General features: G+C 50.3%; 1 protein-coding gene and 1 pseudogene across 1 annotated transcript; one reads left to right on the top strand and one right to left on the bottom strand.

Annotated features, from left to right (window-relative positions):
- Positions 1-688: 688 nt before the first annotated feature.
- LOC139034321 (nucleosome assembly protein 1-like 1) lies at positions 689-1954 on the bottom strand (annotated as a pseudogene).
- Positions 1955-4348: 2394 nt separating this feature from the next.
- ADCK2 (aarF domain containing kinase 2) lies at positions 4349-19235 on the top strand. Its single transcript, XM_020899407.2, has 8 exons — positions 4349-5921; positions 7615-7761; positions 10004-10132; positions 11065-11160; positions 11312-11563; positions 13040-13168; positions 14106-14159; positions 18814-19235. Exons 1-8 carry the CDS (start codon positions 4989-4991, stop codon positions 18952-18954), a joined length of 1881 nt encoding a protein of 626 aa, XP_020755066.2. The 5' UTR covers positions 4349-4988; the 3' UTR covers positions 18955-19235.
- The last annotated feature ends 93 nt before the right edge of the window (positions 19236-19328 follow it).

The following is a 19328-nucleotide window of genomic DNA, read 5'->3' as shown; positions in this document are numbered from 1 at the left end:
CTGCCTTCAATCTTTCCCAGGATCAGGGTCTTTTCCAATGAGTCAGTTCTTTGCCAAAGTATTGGAGTCTCAGCTTCAGCATTAGTCCTTCCAATAAATATTCAGGACTGATTTCCTTTAGGATAGACTGGTTAGATCTCCTTAAAGTCCAAGGGGCTCTCAAGAGTCTTCTCCAGCTCAAAAGCATCAATTCTTTGGTGAGCAGCCTTCATATGGCCCAACTCTCACATTTGATCTCTGGTTCCTCTGCCTTTTCTAAATCCAGCTTGAACATCTGGAAGTTCTCAATTCACATACTGTTGAAGCCTACCTAGCTTGGAGGATTTTGAGCATGACCTTGCTAGCATGTGAAATGAGTGTAATTGTGGGGTGCTTTGAACATCCTTTGGCATTGCCTTTCTTTGGGATTGGAATGAAACCTGATCTTTTCCAGTCCTGTGGCCACTGATGAGTTTTCCAAATTTGCTGGATATTGAGTACAGCACTTTAACAGCATCATCTTTGGGGATTTGCAATAGCTCAGCTAGGATTCCATCACCTCCATTAACTTTATTCGTAGTGATGCTTCCTAAGGTCCATTTGACTTCACACTCCAGGATGTTTGGCTCTAGGTGAGTGATCACACCATCATGGTTATCTGGGTCATTAAAATCTTTTGTATAGTTCTTTTGTGTATTCTTGCCTCCTCTTCTTTTTTTTTTTAAATTATATGACATTTTTATTTTAGGCTGCAAAAACAAAAATGAGCAAACAAACAAACAACAAAAAACTTGAAATAGGCTTGTCAAATGATGTAAATTCATCCTTTCCAGGAAAGCAGAAGGTAGATCAGTGCAGGTTATCCTCAAGGCCACATACATCCTGCTTCACTGCTGCTTGCACTCTGCTGGGTTTTGATCCTTCTTTGGGTCATAGTCTGGATCATTTTCCTCATCTCCTTCTTCTTCCCCTTCCTCATCCGCTTCTTCACCTTCTTCATCATAATCATCGTCATCATCTTCAATAGCTTCTCCAGTAAAGTATAACACTGATCTTGGGATTATACGCTCACGTAAAAAGTGACCAATTTCAAAGTCTGCAGCAAGGATAGCTTCAGAATCATCATCCAGATCTCCACTCTCAGGAATTTCAGGAGGGGCAAAAAAATTAAAGAAAGAGTCGTTAGAGACTGTCTTGGTCACAGTACGCACTGTGCCACGTCCCTTGTGCTTCTGCTTCTTCTTGTTTTCAAAGTGACATTCTTCCCTTTTTTCCAATCTATCTGGCACCCTGTACAACCCATAATTTCTGGTCCATCAAAAGAAAAGGGATCAGAATCATCTGGTTCTGACCTCATCCTATATGTCTTTGTCAACACTTCATTTGTGAAATATTCATTGGGTTCAAAGTGAAATTCTAAGACAAAACTCATAGGTTGACCAGCATCTGAGAACTTCACTTTAATGTCTTTCAAGTGCTTCAGAATAGGTTCATCATGTTCCTGAACCATATCACTGAGCAAGTCAACATTCTTAAAAACGGTCAACCAAAACTCAGTAATTCCCTTGGGATCTTCTTTTTCTTCATCCTTTTTCTCATCTTCAGTCTTGGCCTTTTCTTTTAGCTCCTCCAAAATTTCATCTTCCTCATCTGGTTTCCATTCACATTCTTCTTCTGTAGGTTCATAAATGGCATTAATGATCTCAAATCGCTTATCAAACAGAGGCTGATAAAGAACAGCATACTTTCTTTCAAGATCATGAACTTCCTCGTAGAATTTGGCTTCTATCTGTGCACATTTAACTTGAAGGTTTTTAAGAGCATTCACTCGTCTTTTAACTACCCTAGGCAAGTTGTCGACGTCTGCCATGTTGTACAAATGCCAAATATCGGTGGCGAGCGCGGGGAGCCAGGCGGCCCGAGCTGCGCAGGCAGTGACTCAGGGCTGCGGCAGGAGGAGCAGGAGGCGGCGCCGCGAGCAGATGGCACTAAAAAAGCTTGCCTCCTCTTCTTAATATCTTCTCCTTCTGTTAGGCCCATACTGTTTCTGTCCTTTATTGTGCCCATCTTTGCATGAAATGTTCCTGTGGTACCTCTAATTTTCTTGAAGAGATCTCTAGTCTTTCCCATTCTATTGTTTTCCTCTATTTCTTTGCATTGTTCACTTAAAAAGGGCTTTCTTACCTCTCCTTGCTCTTCTTTGGAACTCTGCATTCAGATGGATATATCTTTCCTTTTCCCCTTTGCCTTTCTCTTCTTTTCTTTTCTCAGCTATTTGTAAGACCTCCTCCTCCTCAGACAATCATTTTGCCTTTCTGCATTTCTTTTTCTTGGGGATGGTTTTGAGCACCACCTCATGTACAATGTTATGAACCTCCATCCATAGTTTCTCAGGCACTGTCTATCAGATCTAATCCCTTGAATTTATTTGTTACTTCAAAGTGTATAATCCTAAGGGATTTGATTTAGATCATAACTGGATGGTCTAGTGGTTTTCCCTACTTCCTTCAGTTTAAGTCTGAATTTTGCAATAAGGAGTTCACGATCTCAGCCACAGTCAACTCCCGGTCTTGTTTCTGCTGACTGTATAGAGCTTCTCCATCTTCGGCTGCAAAGAATATAATTAATCTGATTTCGGTATTGACCATCTGGTGACATCCACGTGTAGTGTCATCTCTTGTATTGTTGGAAGGTGTTTTCTATGACCAGTGGGTTCTTTCAGCAAAACTCTGTTAGCCTTTGTCTTGTTTCATTTTGTACTCTGAAGCTTGGAGGGTATAGTTAGTGGCTGGCCATACTTGAAACCAGCAGAGTTAGGTGTGACTTCTGTCTTGGGAACTTCAAAAGGGTCTGTACATCTTGGGAAATGGGAGTTGGATTATTAGCTGGCAGCGCAGGAGTCCCCAAGTTTTCCTGCACTCCTTAGGCTGTTAGTGGCAGTCACACTTCCAGCAGCAGGCATGGGCCACGTCTCCAGGGTCTTTCCACTTGTGAGTCCCTGGCAGACTTCTCTGGAAAGCTGTCACCCACGTGGAGATAAAGGGTCATGAATGTAGAGGTGACTGTGGTACCCCAGCGCAGGCAGCCTCCAAGTCCCAAATAGCAGAGCAGAAGACACTGGCCTTCCCTGGCTGATTTCCAAGCTCTGCTCCGCTCCTCTTTGCTTGGTAGAGCTATCTGGCCTTCTTCTGGTTCTTGACAGTTAAACAAACTCCCCCAGAACCTCACACCAAACACCTTCCTATCTGGGGGCTTAATTCTTTCTGTGGCTGAACACCCTCCCACCCGTACCACCCTCCCCTCTTCTCCCAAGTAGCTGCCATCCTGGGGGTCTCGTTGCTCAAATTTTGGCTCTGTGCACCAGTGCCAAACAGAAACATGGAGACAATTATGTAGGAGAAGGAAAGAGTGGCTTTATTACTTTGCCAGTCAAGGGGGAACACAGTAGGCTAGCACCTCAAGAACTGTGCCCCCCTCCCTGGTAAATAGGGAGGGGTTATATAGTCTGGCAAGGGTACCTGAGAAGGATCAAGATGGTAACATTCTTCTGCAAAGTTTCAAAAGGGTGAGGTTGCTGACAAGGTTAGGGTGTGCAGCGGCTTGGTTAGGTCTCCTAATTCTTGATGGCCCTTTAATCTTGCCTCAGGTGGTTTCCTGGCTGCTCCTCCCTTGATTAGCAACTGTTCTGCCCTTTGGGACTCAGAGAAGGTCACGGAGGCTGGAGTCTTGCCTACTAGAAACGGGGGACAAAGAGACCTTCGTGTCCAGGAGACCCGCTGGGCGCAGCTCGGCATCGTCCCCATTGTTCCCTTCTTTCACGGTGGGATCTTCCTCAAAAGTGATGAGCCTGCAAGGTCAGGATGTGTGTTTCCATGTTCCCAGGACCTCGCACGGTAGATATTATTGAGCCTCAATAAATATTAGATTGAGTTTAAGAAATATAGACTTGGTTGAATGAATGAGCACTCCGGAGCCACAGCCCCGGAGTCCAAACACGTTCTCCAAATCAGGGCAGCCTGGGAATCCCGCCGTCCAAGGACAACACCCCCCCCACCCCACTCCTCCCACCACCCTCCTGGTCCCGCTCAATGGAAAACCAGACCTGAGTTCTGGAAACGGCTGTCAATTTACCCAGCGTCCCCGCGTTTCCACGCTCTTTGTAAGGAAAGCTACCATGTCATTGGAGAGACAGACGCACAGTGGAGAGACCGGATGTGGAGGGCACGTTTGGGGTTAATTCTACTTGTGGGGCCCCAGGACCCGAGGGCCGGGTGAGTCTCAGCCGGAGTCTGGGTCGCGTTCGCTTTAAAGGGGCGGTTCCCGAGCCGGTGGGCGGGCGGTCCCGGAAGACGCGCGTTGCGCGGCCTGGGCGTCGGGATCCCAGCTCCCCGGTGCCCCCAGGCCCGATTCCCGGTCCTCCGACCCCCGACCCCACTAGTCCCGATCCCCGGTCCTCCGCTCCGCGACCCTCCGCTCTCCTTCCCTGCCCCTGGCGCCCAGACCTCCAGTGCCCTTGGGACCTCGGCTCTCTGGAGCCCCCACCCGACTCCTCCCCACCGCGCGCTCGCGCCCTGGTCCTCGGCCGTTCGCGCTGCCCCCGCCCGCGGCCCCAGCTCTCCACCCCTCGCCTTATCTGGTTCTTCCTCACCCCCACCAGGCTCTCCGCACCGCGGCCCTCCGATCGGTCCCCCTCGCGCCCCTCCGCGCAGCCCCGCTGCGTCCTGGCCCTCGGCGGGTGCACTCTGGCGCCGGCGGGCGTGCGCGGTGACCCTGCAGTCGCCGGGCTCGGTCTCCGCCCGCGCGGCCACCTCGCGCAGGTCACGTCCCTGTCCTGGGGACTGCACACGGCCGGCCAGGTCTGAGCGCCCCCTTCATCTCGCTGCTGCCCCGCTCTTTAGCGGAATACTCAGCGGAGGCCCGGACTCATGTCCGCCTTGCGAAAAGAAGGAACATAGATGGGCCCTCCTTAAGTGGAGGCAGGCAGCTGAGGCCGTGACCTCTGGGAGAGGATGGTGACCCCCTGGCGCTTCTCTCTCAGGGTCTGCTTGGCGCACTTGAGAGGTTTTGCGCTCAGAAAGGAACTCGGCCTTCTGAGACCCTCTGAGGGCTGTCGCAAGGCTAGACTCTGTTGGCTTCTGCTTGGCACTTTGCCCAAACTCGTCTCCACCTATGAGGACATTGGCGAGGGGTCTCCGGAGAGCGTACATCGGCAGAAGACCAGTTGGAGTGACCTGGCTGAAAATGGGCCGCTGGAGAGAGTCCCTCCGGAGGGGCGGCTGGGCTGGCTCCTCCTGCACGTGCGCATCTGGCTCAGAGCAGGGGCTCTCTTGGTGAAATTCTTCCCCCTCCTCCTACTCTATCCCCTCACCTACCTGGCTCCCAGTGTCTCCAGTCTCTGGCTCCACCTGCTTCTGAAAGCCACCGAGACCTCGGGCCCCACCTACATCAAACTGGGCCAGTGGGCCAGCACCCGGCGGGATCTCTTCTCAGAGGCGTTCTGCGCCCAGTTCTCCAGGCTGCACGTCCAGGTGTCGCCCCATCCTTGGACTCACACCGAAGACTTCCTGCGCCAGGCCTTTGGGGAGGACTGGGGGAGGGTCCTCTGCTTTGAGAAGCAGGAGCCAGTGGGTTCTGGCTGCGTGGCCCAAGTGTACAAAGCGCGTGCCAATCCTGCCTTCCTGGAGAAGGACAGCATCCAGAGACTGGCCACGGCCTCTAGACTGCAGCTCTCCTTGGAAACTGGGGCAGGTGGGGGGCTGGACGAGCTCCCTGGACGCCTGGGGAAGGCGGGCAGGCCTCAAGAGAGTCTTGCCGACCAGTCATTTGTAGAAAGGCTGCTCTTCCCTAAAGCGGACCTGGTTGGATCCAATGCATCCTTGTCTCAGGCTTCAGGGCCCACCAGTGAACAGGAGCCAGATCACCTCGTCCCCGTGGCCGTGAAAGTAAGTGTTCTGATGTTTGCAGCCAGGCCCTCCCATCTCTAAAACCTCCTCACCAACTCCACGGAGCTACCCAGGTCAGGATACACCCCTTTGCAAATTACCCCACTTTGCCTTCCGTTGATTTCTTTCAGCTTGACCATTTTCTGAGTACCTGTGACACGCAAGCTGTTTGATTTCTTGGCTTGAAGGAGAGTGATGCGAATGGCCTGAAAAAGGAAGATGAAGAGGCTCTGGAGTTGGCTGTCTCTGCGGGGGGAGGACCCATCATCCATCCAGCTCACCTCTTGGCTCTGGGGTCGGGATAAATGGGAGACAGACTAGGTTAGGTGTGCTATGGCGAGTCCAAGAGGGCAGCGTTCATTTTAACAACATCAGCTTCCTTCTCTTCATTTCCAGTCACCCCTGCCCAGCTCCATCATCCTCCTCTCCACACCTTTCCATCCCTGATCCGAACACCCCCAGGAGAACTAGCGGATGCTAGTAGCCAATACCCTGGTGCTCTCACCCTCACAGAAAAATCCCTCCCAAGGGTGCCTCACTGAGGCACCTAATTTCCAAGGCTGAATCCTAATTTCCAAGGGGAGAGTCCCACCTGGCTTTTTTATAAATGCTGCAAATGAGTCGCAACATCAGGCATGTTTAGGAAACACCTGTCCAAAGTATCTTGAAGTTTCCCTTTGCTGTGGGAGACTAAAGGAGTAGATGCCTGCTGTATACCAGGAAATGTGTCCCATTTATTTAATCTGTATGAGGTGCCTGAGGTAGGCTTTAAAAAATTTTTTTTGCTTATTTATTTGGCTGTGCTGGTTCTTAGCTGTGGCACGTGGGATCTCCTTCTCCCACCAAGGGTTGAACCTGGGCCCCCTGCATTGGGAGCCCAGAGTCTTAGCCACTGGACCGCCAAGAAGTCCCTGTACTAGTTTTTCTTACGTGTTTATTTACATTCCACTTTATTCTGAAAAGGATTTGTGGTGGAGGTAGAGGCTGTTATCTGCGTGTTTTAAATGATGAAACAGGAAGCTGAGAAGAGGTTGAGTGGCCGGTCCAGTTTCATACAGGGGATGAGTTGCAGAACTGGAGTTTTTGAAACCCAGAGCTCTTTCCATCTCACCTCTGGAGTCCTGTGACTAGAGCAGTATATTGCAGGCTTAGGACTACCTGACTCAGTTACCTGGACACTCAGTAAAATGCAGATTTCCACCCTGCCTCCCAGCCAGTCTGATTCAGTAGGTCTTGGAGGAGGCTGCAGGTCCACACTTTACCAAGCAGCCCATATTGGCCTTTTATGCTTGCTGATGTTTGGGAGCTGCTGATCTAAACTCAGTGTATTTGGAAGGGAAGCCAACCTATTCTTCCCAGCAAAGCTGAGTGCTGCTCAGGGGAGCTGCCCTTCTGTCCCCTCAGGAAGGCACAAAGGAATGGGTGTTGGAACTGCTTCCCCTCAGCCAGCTGATTGTCCTCTTTCTGTGGGGGGTGGTTGGGGGGACGTTGGCTGCACCACAAGGCATGTGTGATCTTCATTTCTCAACCAGAGATAGAACCTGCACCCCCTGCATTGGAAGCATGGAGTCCTAACTGCTGAATTGCCAGGGAAGTCCCCTAGATCTCTTTTGATGTTGGGACCCAGCCCTGGCTAGGCAAATGTGCCCACCTGATTGATCCCTCCTCTGTCTCACTGTTCCTCTTTTGGCAGGTGTTGCACCCTGGCCTGCTCGCTCAGGTGCAGATGGACCTGCTGCTGATGAAGATGGGCAGCCGGGTCCTTGCACTTTTGCCAGGAATCAAGTGGCTCAGCTTGCCTGAGATCGTGGAGGAATTTGAGAAGCTCATGGTGCAACAGGTGAATTTGCCTTCTCTCAGTTGTAAATAGCACACAACAGTTTTTGCTGTTAGCAGCTGCTTCATAAATGCTGACTGGATGAGCATTTTTCTCAGGGCACCATGGCTAATGTAGAATGTTAGTCAGGATAGGTGATGCTCGTAAATAGCACACAACAGTTTTTGCTGTTAGCAGCTGCTTCGTAAATGCTGAATGGATGAGCATTTTTCTCAGGGCGCCATGGCTAATGTAGAATGTTAGTCAGGATAGGTGATGCTAGCTGATATAACAGAATATCCAAACCTCAGTGAGTTAAGGCAGCAAGGTTATTTCTTGCTATTCTATGGAAGTTCAATGCAGGTAAACTGAGGGAGCAGGTGGGAGCTCTATTCCATAGTTATTCAGGGACCCAGTTTCCTCCAAAATTAGTCATCTGGGGTCAGTATGGAATGGGGAGAGAGACCATGAAGGGTCATGTAAAGGATTCTGTGGCCAGGCCTGGAAATGATGAACCTCACTTCTTCCTAGGCTACATGTCAGGCCCAGTGTAACTTTGAGGGAACTTGGGGAAGGCAGTCTTGCATAGAGCCTGGGCTGCAAACGAAATGAGTCTGGTCGAAAAGAGCATTATCTGTGCTGCAATCAATGGCCGCACTCCAGGAGGAGAAGAAGAATCAGCGAAGTCACACACTGTGCCTTTGTTTTCCTTTGTTTCTGGGGTTTAATGAGTAGACAAGGGCCCTGTCCAGGGCCTTTGGGACACCTGTTTAAGTAGCCAGACTCAGTAGACACTCTGGAGTTACTGAGGGCTCCAAGGAGCCATCTGTGCTGGCTTCCTGGTGGTTGGCACAGAAATTGACAGGTTTTCAGAGGCCGTGTGCCCAATCTTCATTTATGTCATCTGACTTAGGGTTTTAAGCCCCAGAGATGCATTTTCACGTTTAGAAAGCTTTGCTTTATGATATGGAGGTGTCTACTTTTGATAATAAAAGAAAATTAAAACAGAAAAATAGCTGCTGTTCCAACACCCATCTTGGTGTTAATACTCTCAGTTCCACCACCCACCTGAACTTCAGTTCTGCTTCAAGAAGTCTGATAAGCACTGTGAGATGCCATCACTTCAAGTTCAGACCTCTATAGCTCCATAACTCACCCCATTTTGCCTCAAAAATCAACTCTTCCTGCCAGCTGTAGCTCTCAATGGTCCATAATGCTGCCTGGCTTGAAAGCTTAGAGTCTGGGTGTATGTAGAGGGATGTATGTTCATTTATAAATTCACACAACAAGTATTAAAAACTCTGTTAGGATCTGATGAAAGAAAACAAGTTGGGTTCCCTGAATCTCCTCTGATGGTGGGACCCAGTCCTGGCTGGGCAAATGTGCCCTCCTGATTGGTCCCAAGAAGTATGTACTAGGAGGAGGAGGGCTGATGTGAAATATTTGCAGCACAAGTGCCAGTTCCAATAGGAGTTCTTACGGCTTCAGCTGGGCTTAGCTGAAGTGGTCATTCCACCCTGCGGGTCCAGGTTCCCGAGGCTTGAGTGGAATCTTGAAAGGAGAGTGTCTGCAGTTAGACCCAATGGGGGAAGAACATTCCAGTCAGGTGGAGTACAGAAGGCACTCAGAGGGGAAGTGTTAGGTGGGCTGGGATACTCCCGCTCTACAGATTGGGTGCAGCTGGAGTTTGGGGCTGTAAAAGGAGGAGGCTGTATCACAAGAGATGGAGCTGGAGGAAGAAGCTGGGCCCAGACCATGACCCACCTTGGACGTCTTCCTAACCAATGCAGACTCTATCCTGCAGGCGGTGGTGGGGGGCACCAGCAGATGGATTGTAGAGAGGGGAGCTGGGGGACAGGGAGCCCAACTAAGACACCTCTGCTGGGGTTCAGGTGACTGGTTTCGAGTCACCTTGGGATGGAACAGCGTGGTGAGGGCTACAGAGCTGATGGCAGCGGGTGTCCCATGGGTGTGCAGGGTGAGAGAAGGAATCCTCTGCAGGGACCCTTGGGGGCGGGGTGAATGTGAAATCTGCTAAGTTCTCCAGTGTGTCTGCTGTCTGCAGCTTGGAGTCACGTGGTGGGGAGGGATGGGGGATCGGGACTTCCGGGGCGGCCTTCACCCTCAGGTGTCCTGGGAGCTCTGCAGGAGGTTAGCTGGTGCAGGCAGGTGAGTCTCGGGCTCTGCCAGCTCTTGGGGGCTTCAGTGTTGCTGTCCCTGGCCCAGGCTAGCCCCTCCCTCACCTCTTCTCTCCACTTGCCTGTAGATCGACCTGCGGTACGAGGCTCGGAATCTCGAACTCTTCCAGTGCAACTTCCTAAATGTGAACTCCGTCAAGTTCCCCACGCCTCTGCGTCCCTTCGTCACCAAGGATGTTCTGGTGGAGACATACGAAGTAAGAATGAGAGCTTCCCCTAGCCATTTGCCTTTTATCTCTGCTCCACAGGAAGGCTTGAGTCTGAGAGGGGTTTGAATCCACCTGAGGGTGGGCGGTAGGGTAGCAAGGCGGGAAGAGCCTGGCCCTGCCCTCAGACTTGCTGGAAGTCTGCTCTGCCAATTGTATTTGATTCAGGTTTTTCCGTATGCTGTTACAAAAATCGGAATGACTTTTTTGGCCAACCCAATTTTTGCTGGGTGGCTTCAGTTACCTCCTGCCTCGTAGGAGGTGATGACACATTGAATGCAAAGTGCCCTGCACACGGAGTATGCACAGAGGAAGCGCCTCATGGCCTCAGCTGTCTTCTGGTTCAGCTTCCTTTGCAAAGATGGTAACGCGACCCAGAGGAGTGGCCTGAATGACCCACTGTTACTAGCTGTGTGACTTTGAGCAAGTTACTTAAACTCTCTGGGCTTTAGTTCTTTAATTTGTTAATTAAGGATTACAAGATCTATCTCAACAGGCTGGTTTGACAATTAAATAACCAACCTGTCTCAAGTGCCTATGGAGCAGCTCCCCTTGCTTCTCTCTTCCTTTTCTTTCTCCTCCAGTGAGGTCGCAGAGCTCCTTCGTGTCCCTGTTGGCTGATTCTTGACTAGAAACAAGCTCATCCTGACCTCACTGCCTCTCTTACCTGTGGGCGGCAGTCAGTGGGTTTCCTCCCTGGGGAAACCTATGGACTTGTTGAGATGTATTACAGAAGGGAAGTGTAAATTTCGGTTACAACTCACTTGTGGGTGACGGATTCACAGGTGTTCTAGGAAAGGAAAAACTCTTTGGGTCACTTCCCAGTCAGAGGGAAGGCAGTACCTGTGTGTCCCTGGGAGGATGAGGAGCTGGGCAGTCGCGGCTGTGCTGCTGAAGCAGTTCTCACCCCGTCTTCCTCACAGGAGAGTGTGCCCGTGTCCAGTTACCAGCACGCAGGGATTCCCCTGGACGTGAAGAGGAAGATTGCTCGGCTGGGGATCAACATGCTCCTGAAGATGGTGAGCTCATGGCGGGGAGCGCGCCCGCCTCCCTGCCTTGTCCTGGATCTCTGGGAACTCGCCGTCACCCTGGAAGCTTTTCCACACGTGGCCTGGTGGAGGTGGGATAGTGAGGTTGACTCAGCCTGGAGTAGCTGTGGTCTCTCCGCAGATATTTGTGGACAACTTCGTCCACGCGGACCTTCACCCCGGGAACATCCTCGTCCAGGGCGCTGACGGTCTCGCCCAGGGCCCAGAGGCGCGTCTGCAGCAGGTGGACGTCTGCGAGGCGCTGGCGGTGGCCGTGTCGCCGGCCCGCTGCCCGCTGCGCCTGGTGCTACTGGACGCCGGCATCGTGGCCGAGCTGCAGGCCGCTGACCTGAGGAACTTCCGGGCTGTCTTCATGGCCGTGGCCATGGGCCAGGTGAGGCCCGCCGGGCCCTCGGGGGGTTGGGGCCGAGTTTTTTTTTTTTTTTTTTTAACCACGGGGTTCCGCAGGGTTTGTCATTCTTGTTAATGCCGGCATTTGCCAAGGGTGCTCCCGAGAGAGGAGGAAGAGAAGCCCAGGAGATGAAGCCACCGAGGGTCCGTAGACAAAACAGTCTTGTTCCTGGCAGCTCATGGTTTAGGATGATGGGAAGCAGTGCCTCCTTCTCAAGTGATGTTCTGGTGGTTTCTCTTCCGTCCTCAGTCACTATACAGTTGGGCTTTGGAAATGCTAGCTTCTTGACAATAATAGTGGCCCCAAGTGCATGCCATCTGCTCTGAGAAGGTGGGGCTGGAAAGAAGCAGCGGCTCAGGGAACTTACTCTCCCTGTGTGGGAAGTCACCTGGGATGGGGAGACGACTGGTTTTCAACTCTCATCCCACGCCTCGGAGGGGCTCCTGTGGTTGAGAATTACTGCTTAGGAAAAGGGACTCAGCGAAACCTCTGTGGGAGTCACCCTAAAGTGCCACGTCAAGGGTGACAGTGAATTCTCCAGCAGGAAAGACCCCGGGAAAGACGAGCTGGACAGGCTTCCCTGGTAGTCCGTGATCCCAGTGCAGAGGGCCTGGGTTCGATCCCTGGTCAGGGAAGTAGATTCCACATGCCGGGACTAGAAGTTTGCATGCCATAACTAAAGGTCCCACATGCCATAAATAAGATCTGATGCAGCTAAATAAATAAATTTTGGGGGAAAAAAAACCTGGGAAAAAAGGGCAAAATTGAGAGAAGCCCCTGCTTAGGAGGCTTCTGGGGTGGAGTAGGGGTGGTGGTGGATAGACCAGAGGCTTGAGTCTGAGCCAGTTTGAGAGTGTCCCCCGGGCCAAGGTTAAACATCGAGGCGCAGTGGTGGGTGGGGGCTGGGAGGTGCTCCTCTGCACGGGTTTGGGCAGAGGAAGGAGGTCACAGTCAAGGAGGAAAAGCTTGGCTCCTGGGCCATGTCCAAGGGAAGACCTTGGAGCATCCTGGGTGGAGGAAGAGCCAGCAGGCTGTGCGTGGGGAATTCTGCTCGGGCAGGAAGACCGCCCTCAAGGAGAGTATGACTAGTCTGTCCCGGAGGCAGGCCTTTGGGCCAGGCCGGTTGGTTGGCAGGCAGTGCCTTGAGGAGCGTGAGCAGTGGCCCTGGCTCGGCCACTGGGCCTGTGTGGCCTCGGAGACAAAGGAGACCACACAGCTGCCTCTGATTGTGCTGAGCACGGGTGGGGCCTCGCCAAGGAGAGAAGCATCAAAAGGCTTTGATTGACGACCAGGTATTATTGGAAGGCAGCGAGGTAAAAAAAGTGGATGTAGGGGGGTGCAAAAGCAGGAGGGTAGAGAAACTGGGGGGGAAAGAACTAGATATGAAGACACTTGGGCAGAGAATCCAGGGTTAGGTCCTCTTGATTCTAGCATGTTTTTTCCTTTTCCATCTTCCAGGGCCAAAGGGTGGCTGAGCTCATCCTGCATCACGCCCGGGCCAGCGAGTGCGAGGACGTGGAGGGATTTAAGGCTGAGATGGCCCGGCTGGTGACCCAGGCCAGGAAGAACACCATCACCCTGGAAAAGGTGAGCAGGCCACTGGAGGGCCTTTTCCTCTGCTCACATCCTCCAGGGGTAAGGAGGCCCACTGAAATCTCCAGCTCTCAAGAGTGGCTCCTTGACCGGGCTCTCCTGGGTGGTTGCCGCGGGGCGGGGGTGATGTATGTGATACTGCTCACCTGTGCAGACCCAGGTGTAGCTGTCCTGCAGCTTCATCTACACGGAGCTCAGCTGAGCATGGGGTGGGGGAGGGAGCTCGGAGGCCCCTGAGCAGACAAAGGACTCACCTAGTGTTCACGTCCTTTAGACCTGAAGCAGAAAAGTGAAAGTTTTAGTTGCTCACCCGTGTCCGACTTTTTGCAACCCCCATGGACTGTAGCCCGCCAGGCTTCTCTGTCCAGGGGATTCTCCAGGCAAGAATACTGGAGTAGGTTGCCGTTCCCTTCTCCAGGAGAACTTCCCAGACCCAGGGATCGAACTCCCGCATTGCAGGCAGATTCTTTACCATCTGAGCCACCAGGGAAGCCCTTACCTGAAGCGGAGCCCACTTTGAATTCTGCACACAGTTCTAACAAAGCTGACTTTTCTTCCCAAGTTCATTCCCAAGTCCACTCTGGCCGGATCGAGTCAGAACAAGAGGTGGCAATGAGGAGCGGCAGCTGGCCCTTGGCACTGCCTGTCTTATTTATTCCAATGTGATTTCTGTGTGTGCCGGGCATGCTGGGGTAGAGGCCTCCAGGCTGGTTCTCCTGGGGGGGGAGGGGCCTTTGAACTCAGTCATGAGATGGAAGTTGGGCTTGTGTGAATGTAGTCCTTTTGGGGATTTGTCAGGCAGTCCATTTCTGATCACTGGGGTGGGTGTGGGTGTGGAGCGGGGGGGTTGTGGATGTGGATGTGGGTGAGGGGCAGGTAAGGGAGAGAAGTAGTTCCCTGTTACTCTCAGGCTCTTTGTTCTGTTTTCCAGCTTCAAGTTTCCAGCCTTCTCTCGAATGTCTTTAAGTTGCTGATGACTCACAAGGTGAGGCCTGGGTGGGGAGCTTGCACTCTGGTCAGGCAGGAGGGAGGTCTGTGGGGAAGGCACGTGGCCTCAGGGTTGTGGCAGGTTCTTCTCTTATGGGAGATCTTTTCTGGAAACGTTCTGTACACCGATCCCTCTGCTAAGAGTGCTGTTTCTACTCCCTGACATCCAGCAAGGTTTTCCTTTGATCATGTTGTAACCCTACATTGGTGGGATTTGGGGGGGGGGGAAACTTTATGCTTTCCAAGAGTTTTGACAAGTTCTATTTTAAAAACGACTTAAATCTCATGTTAGAATTAGGGAAAGCTTTCATCATTGCTGGGGGCTGGCTTAGAGACAACTGGGAATGAACACATACTCCTGGAAGTTCATTTGCTCAGGACAGGGTGCTGGAGGGTGAGGCTTATAGACAGCTCTGACCTGGGCAGCCTCTCCAAGGCCTCGGGGCTGCCAGGAGGGCCAGATGAGGCTGTGACTCGGTGATCAGTGTGCTGTGACCTCCCTCTATCCACCTGATTCAGTTGGATAACATCTATTAGTATCTGATTTAATCCCAACATTCCTCGAGGCTGGCACCAAACAACTCTCCCTGGCCCCCAAGGCCGCCCAACCAGGGAGCCCCGCTTCCCGTGACTTTGTTCTTTAGCCTTGGGGCTCCCACTGGTACGCAGCCTTCCTCACACACTGCGTGGGACACAACAGTTACCAGTGCTTTAGATGTTTGCTGTTGTCACTGTGATTCCCAGGACGGGAGAGCAGAGAGAAGGCCAAGTATAGCCATCCTCTTCAAATATTTCACCAGGCACTTAATTTAAAATGATTTAAAAATTTTAAATTATGGTTAAAAACTAACCTACAGTTTACCCCTACCCACCTCCAAGTGTACCGTTCAGCAGTGTCAAGCGCATCTACATCGTTGTGTAACAGGTCTCTAGATCTCTAATAAAGCCCTATACCTACTGAACAAAAACTCCGTGTCTCTCTTTCCTAAGCCCCTGACAACCACCAGGTCCATGGTTTTGATAGCTCTTGATTTCTCCTATAAGTAGGATCATATGGTATTTGTTCTTCCGTGACTGGCTTATTTCACTCAGTGGAGTGTTCTTGAGGTTCATGGACGTTGTAGCAGACGACAGGATTTCCTTTTTAAAGACTAAATAATATTCCATTGTATGTACATAACCATATTTTCTTTATTTGTTCATCCTCTGATGGACATTTGGGCCACTTGTACCTCTTGGCTACTAAGAACAATGCTGCAGTGAACAAATATCTCTTTGAGATCCTGGTTTCAAATTCTTTTGGATATTTACACAGAATTGGGATTGCTAGATGATATAGTTGGGTTTTTTTAAATTTAAGTATAAATTTATACAGGGCTTCCCCTGGTGGCTCAGAGAGTAAAGTGTCTGCCTGCAGTGCAGGAGACCTGGCTTTGATTCCTGGGTTGGGAAGATACCCTGGAGAAGGAATGGCAGTCCACTCCAGTATCCTTGCCTGGAGAATCCCATGGATGGAGGAGCCTGGCGGGCCACAGTCCACAATATCACAAAGAGTTGGGCACAACTGAGCAACTTCACTTTCTTATAGATTTATACATATATTATTATTATTATTTTAGCTTTTTCTCCATACTGTTTTCCAAAGTCTACACAATTCTACACTCCCACCATGAGTGTGCATACATAACACGCTGCTTTCTTCTGATTGGCCCATCTGACCCCTCAGACAACTTTTTGGGCCTTAACTGAGACAAAGACTCTTTACTTTCATCAAAGGTTATTTCCCCATGAGTCATCCTTCCATTCCCTGACCTTCTGTCCACCTGAAAGCAGATTTCTGTTCTAGGTTTAAATCCTGGCTCAACTCTTCCTCATGTGAACTTGCCTGGTGGCTCAGTGGTTAAGAACCCTCTTGTCAATGCAGGAGACTTAAGTTCAATCCCTAGTTTGGGAAGATCCCCTGGAGAAGGGAACGGCTACCTCCTCCAGTATTCTTGCCTGGGAGATCCCATGGACAGAGGAGGAGCCTGGTGGGCTACAGTCCACGGGATCCCAAAAGAGTTGGACATGACTTGGTGCCTCAAACAAACAGACTCCTCCTCACCCAGAGGACTTGAGCAAATCGCTCAGCCACCCTGAGCCTTAGCTTCCTTATCTACTGAGTGGGCACAATGACTATTTTTGAGGATTAACTGGGTAATCCATGTAAACTATTATTACTGTTAGCCTGGCTCCAAAGGGGAAGAAACCCTGCTGTATTTGAGCAAAGCCAGACGTGCTTGGCCTCAAAAAAACTACTGTGGATTTTGAAGCATGACCCATATTTAGATTTATAGTTTCTGGTGGTGGTTGTTGTTTAGTCGATAAGTTGTGTCTGGCTCTTTGCGATGCCATGGCCTGTAGCCCACCAGGCTCCTCTGTGGAATTCTCCAGGCAAGAATACTGGAGTGGTAGCCATGCCCTTCTCCAGGGGACCTTTCCGATCCAGGGACTGAACCCAAGTCTCCTGCACTGGCAGGCGGGCTCTTGACTGCTGAGCCTCCAGGGAAGTGCAGTTTCTGGTGTCGCTGTGAACTTCTCACTTCAGTATCTTTTAAGTCATTCACACACTCACACACCTCCCTTAGAGAAGAGCTGTACACACCGCATCCCCCAGATTTGTTCTTACTATGTCTAGTGGGGAGGGGGGGTTGGGTGAGTAGATGAGATGGCGGGGAAACTGACTGGATAGGGAAAAGAATGTTCAGTTCAGTCACTCAGTCACGTCCGACTCTTTGCTACCCCATGGACTGCAGCAGGCCAGTCTTCTCTGTCTATCACCAACTCCCAGAGCTTACTCGAACTCATGTCCATTGAGTCAGTGATGCCATCCAACCATCTTATCCTCTGTTGTTCCCTTTTCCTCCTGCCTTCAATCTTTCCCAGCATCAGGGTCTTTACCAATGAGTCAGTGCTTCACATCAGGTGGCCAGAGTATTGGAGTTTCAGCTTCAGCATCAGCCCATGCAATGAATATTCAGGACTGATTTCCTTAGGATGGACTGGTTGGATCTCCCTGCAGTCCAAGGGACTCTCAAGAGTCTTCTCCAACACCACAGTTCAAAAGCATCAATTCTTTGGTGCTCAGCTTTCTTTATAGTCCAACTCTCACATCCATACATGACTACTGGAAAAACCATAGCTTTGACCAGATGGACCTTTGTTGGCAAGGTAACATCTCTGCTTTTTAATATGCCATGGACCTTTGTTGGCAAGGTAACATCTCTGCTTTTTAATATGCCATGGACCTTTGTTGGCAAGGTAACATCTCTGCTTTTTAATATGCTGTCTAGGTTGGTCATAACTTTTCTTCCAAGGAGCAAGTATCTTTTAATTTCATGGCTGCAGTCACCATGTGCAGTGATTTTGGAGCCCAGAAAAATAAAGTCTTTCACTGTTTCCATTGTTTCCCCATCTATTTGCCATGGGGTGATGGGACCAGATGCCATGATCTTAGTTTTCTGAATGTTGAGTTTTAAGCCAACTTCTTTACCCCCCTCTTTCACTTTCATCAAGAGGCTCTTTAGCTCTTCTTCGCTTTCTGCCATAAGGGTGGTGTCATCTGCATATCTGAGGTTATTGATAGTTCTCCCGGCAATCTTGATTCCAGCTTGTGCTTCATCCAGCCCAGTGTTTCTGATGATGCACTCTGCATATAAGTTAATTAAGCAGGGTGTATAAGGTTAATTAGCCTTGATGTACACCTTTCCCAATTTGGAATCAGTTTGTTGTTCCATGTCCAGTTCTAACTGTTGCTTCTTGACCTGCATACAGATTTCTCAGGAAGCAAGTCAGGTGGTCTGGTATTCCCGTCTCTTGAAGAATTTTCCACAGTTTGTTGTGATCCACACAGTCAGAGACTTTGCCGTAGTCAGTAAGCAGAAGTAGATGTTTTTCTGGAACTCTCTTGCTTTTTCGATGATCCAGCGGATGTTGGTCATTTGATCTCTGATTCCTCTGCCTTTTCTAAATCCAGCTTGAGCATCTGGAAGTTCATAGTTCATGTACTGTTGAAGCCTGGCTTGGAGAATTTTGAGCAGAGCCTTGCTAGCATGTGAGATGAATGCAATTGTGTGGTAGTGGGAACATTCTTTGGCATTGCCTTTCTTTGGGATTGGAATGAAACCTGACCTTTTCCAGTCCTGAGGCCACTGCTGAGTTTTCCAAACTTGCTGGCATATTGAGTGCAGCATTTTCACAGCAGCATCTTTTAGGATTTGAAATAACTCAATTGGAATTCCATCACCTCCACTAGCTTTGTTCATAGTGATGCTTTCTAAGGCCCACTTGACTTTGCATTTCAAGATATCTGACTCTAGGTGAGTGATCACACCATCGTGGTTTTCTGGGTCATGAAGATCTGGGTCATACATTGTATTCTTAGAAAAAATACATTTCTGGGTCATGAAATGTATTCTTGCCACTTCTTAATATTTTCTGCTTCTGTTAGGTCTATAGCATTTCTGTCCTTTATCTGTAAGAATGTTACGTAGATAGTAAAAATCATGTGGGCAGACACACGATGCCAGGAGTGGATGTTGACCTGATAACTACTCAGGATACTCTCCATCTATCCATGGGCTTCAGAAAGAACCCCTGTTTTTCTGTTTCAGGTAAAGCTTGAGAGCAACTTTGCCTCAATCGTGTTTGCCATCATGGTGTTGGAGGGGCTTGGCCGCTCACTGGACCCTAAACTGGACATCCTGGAGGCAGCAAAGCCCTTCCTCCTAAAAGAACTAGTGACCTCCCGCTGACGGCAGCAGAGGGGGCTTCATCTCGGAACTGGAGGCCGCTCCCAACAGCCTCTCGTGTGGCAGCTTGGACATTCTAGAACTGGGATTGTGGAGGGCCTGCCACTGTGTTTCACCCTGGTTTGGTTTCAAGCATCTGTTTCCAAAGGTCTGGGTTACCTGGGAAAGTAAAAGGAGGAAGGGTCCTGACAGCTCAGTCGTGGAAGCAGGGCCTGGTGTCAGAGAGACTGTTTCAGGGAAAACATTCTCTGGAGGAGGATGAATAAACTTAGTTATTTTGTTTTCTGGTTTTTCTCTCTCCTCTTCTTAACCTCTGTACTCCTGCATCAGGCTGGTCTTCCTGGTCCTTTCCAGACTCTGATATTTAGGTTATAAAA

This window comes from Odocoileus virginianus, chromosome 1 (genome assembly GCF_023699985.2).
Source record: "Odocoileus virginianus isolate 20LAN1187 ecotype Illinois chromosome 1, Ovbor_1.2, whole genome shotgun sequence".
Classification (NCBI taxonomy): Eukaryota; Metazoa; Chordata; class Mammalia; order Artiodactyla; family Cervidae; genus Odocoileus; species Odocoileus virginianus.
The sequence above is the reverse complement of the archived record's forward strand: the minus strand, read 5'-3'. Positions and strand labels throughout refer to the sequence as shown.

What these genes read in the sequence shown, in the direction of transcription:
- ADCK2 (XM_020899407.2), top strand. Translation starts at nt 4,989, where the DNA reads ATGGTGACCCCCTGGCGCTTCTCTCTCAGGGTCTGCTTGGCGCACTTG. An exon ending in TCGTCCCCGTGGCCGTGAAA is followed by an intron (nt 5,922 to 7,614) that starts GTAAGTGTTCTG and finishes CTCTTTTGGCAG; the next exon opens with GTGTTGCACCCTGGCCTGCT. An exon ending in TTCTGGTGGAGACATACGAA is followed by an intron (nt 10,133 to 11,064) that starts GTAAGAATGAGA and finishes TCTTCCTCACAG; the next exon opens with GAGAGTGTGCCCGTGTCCAG.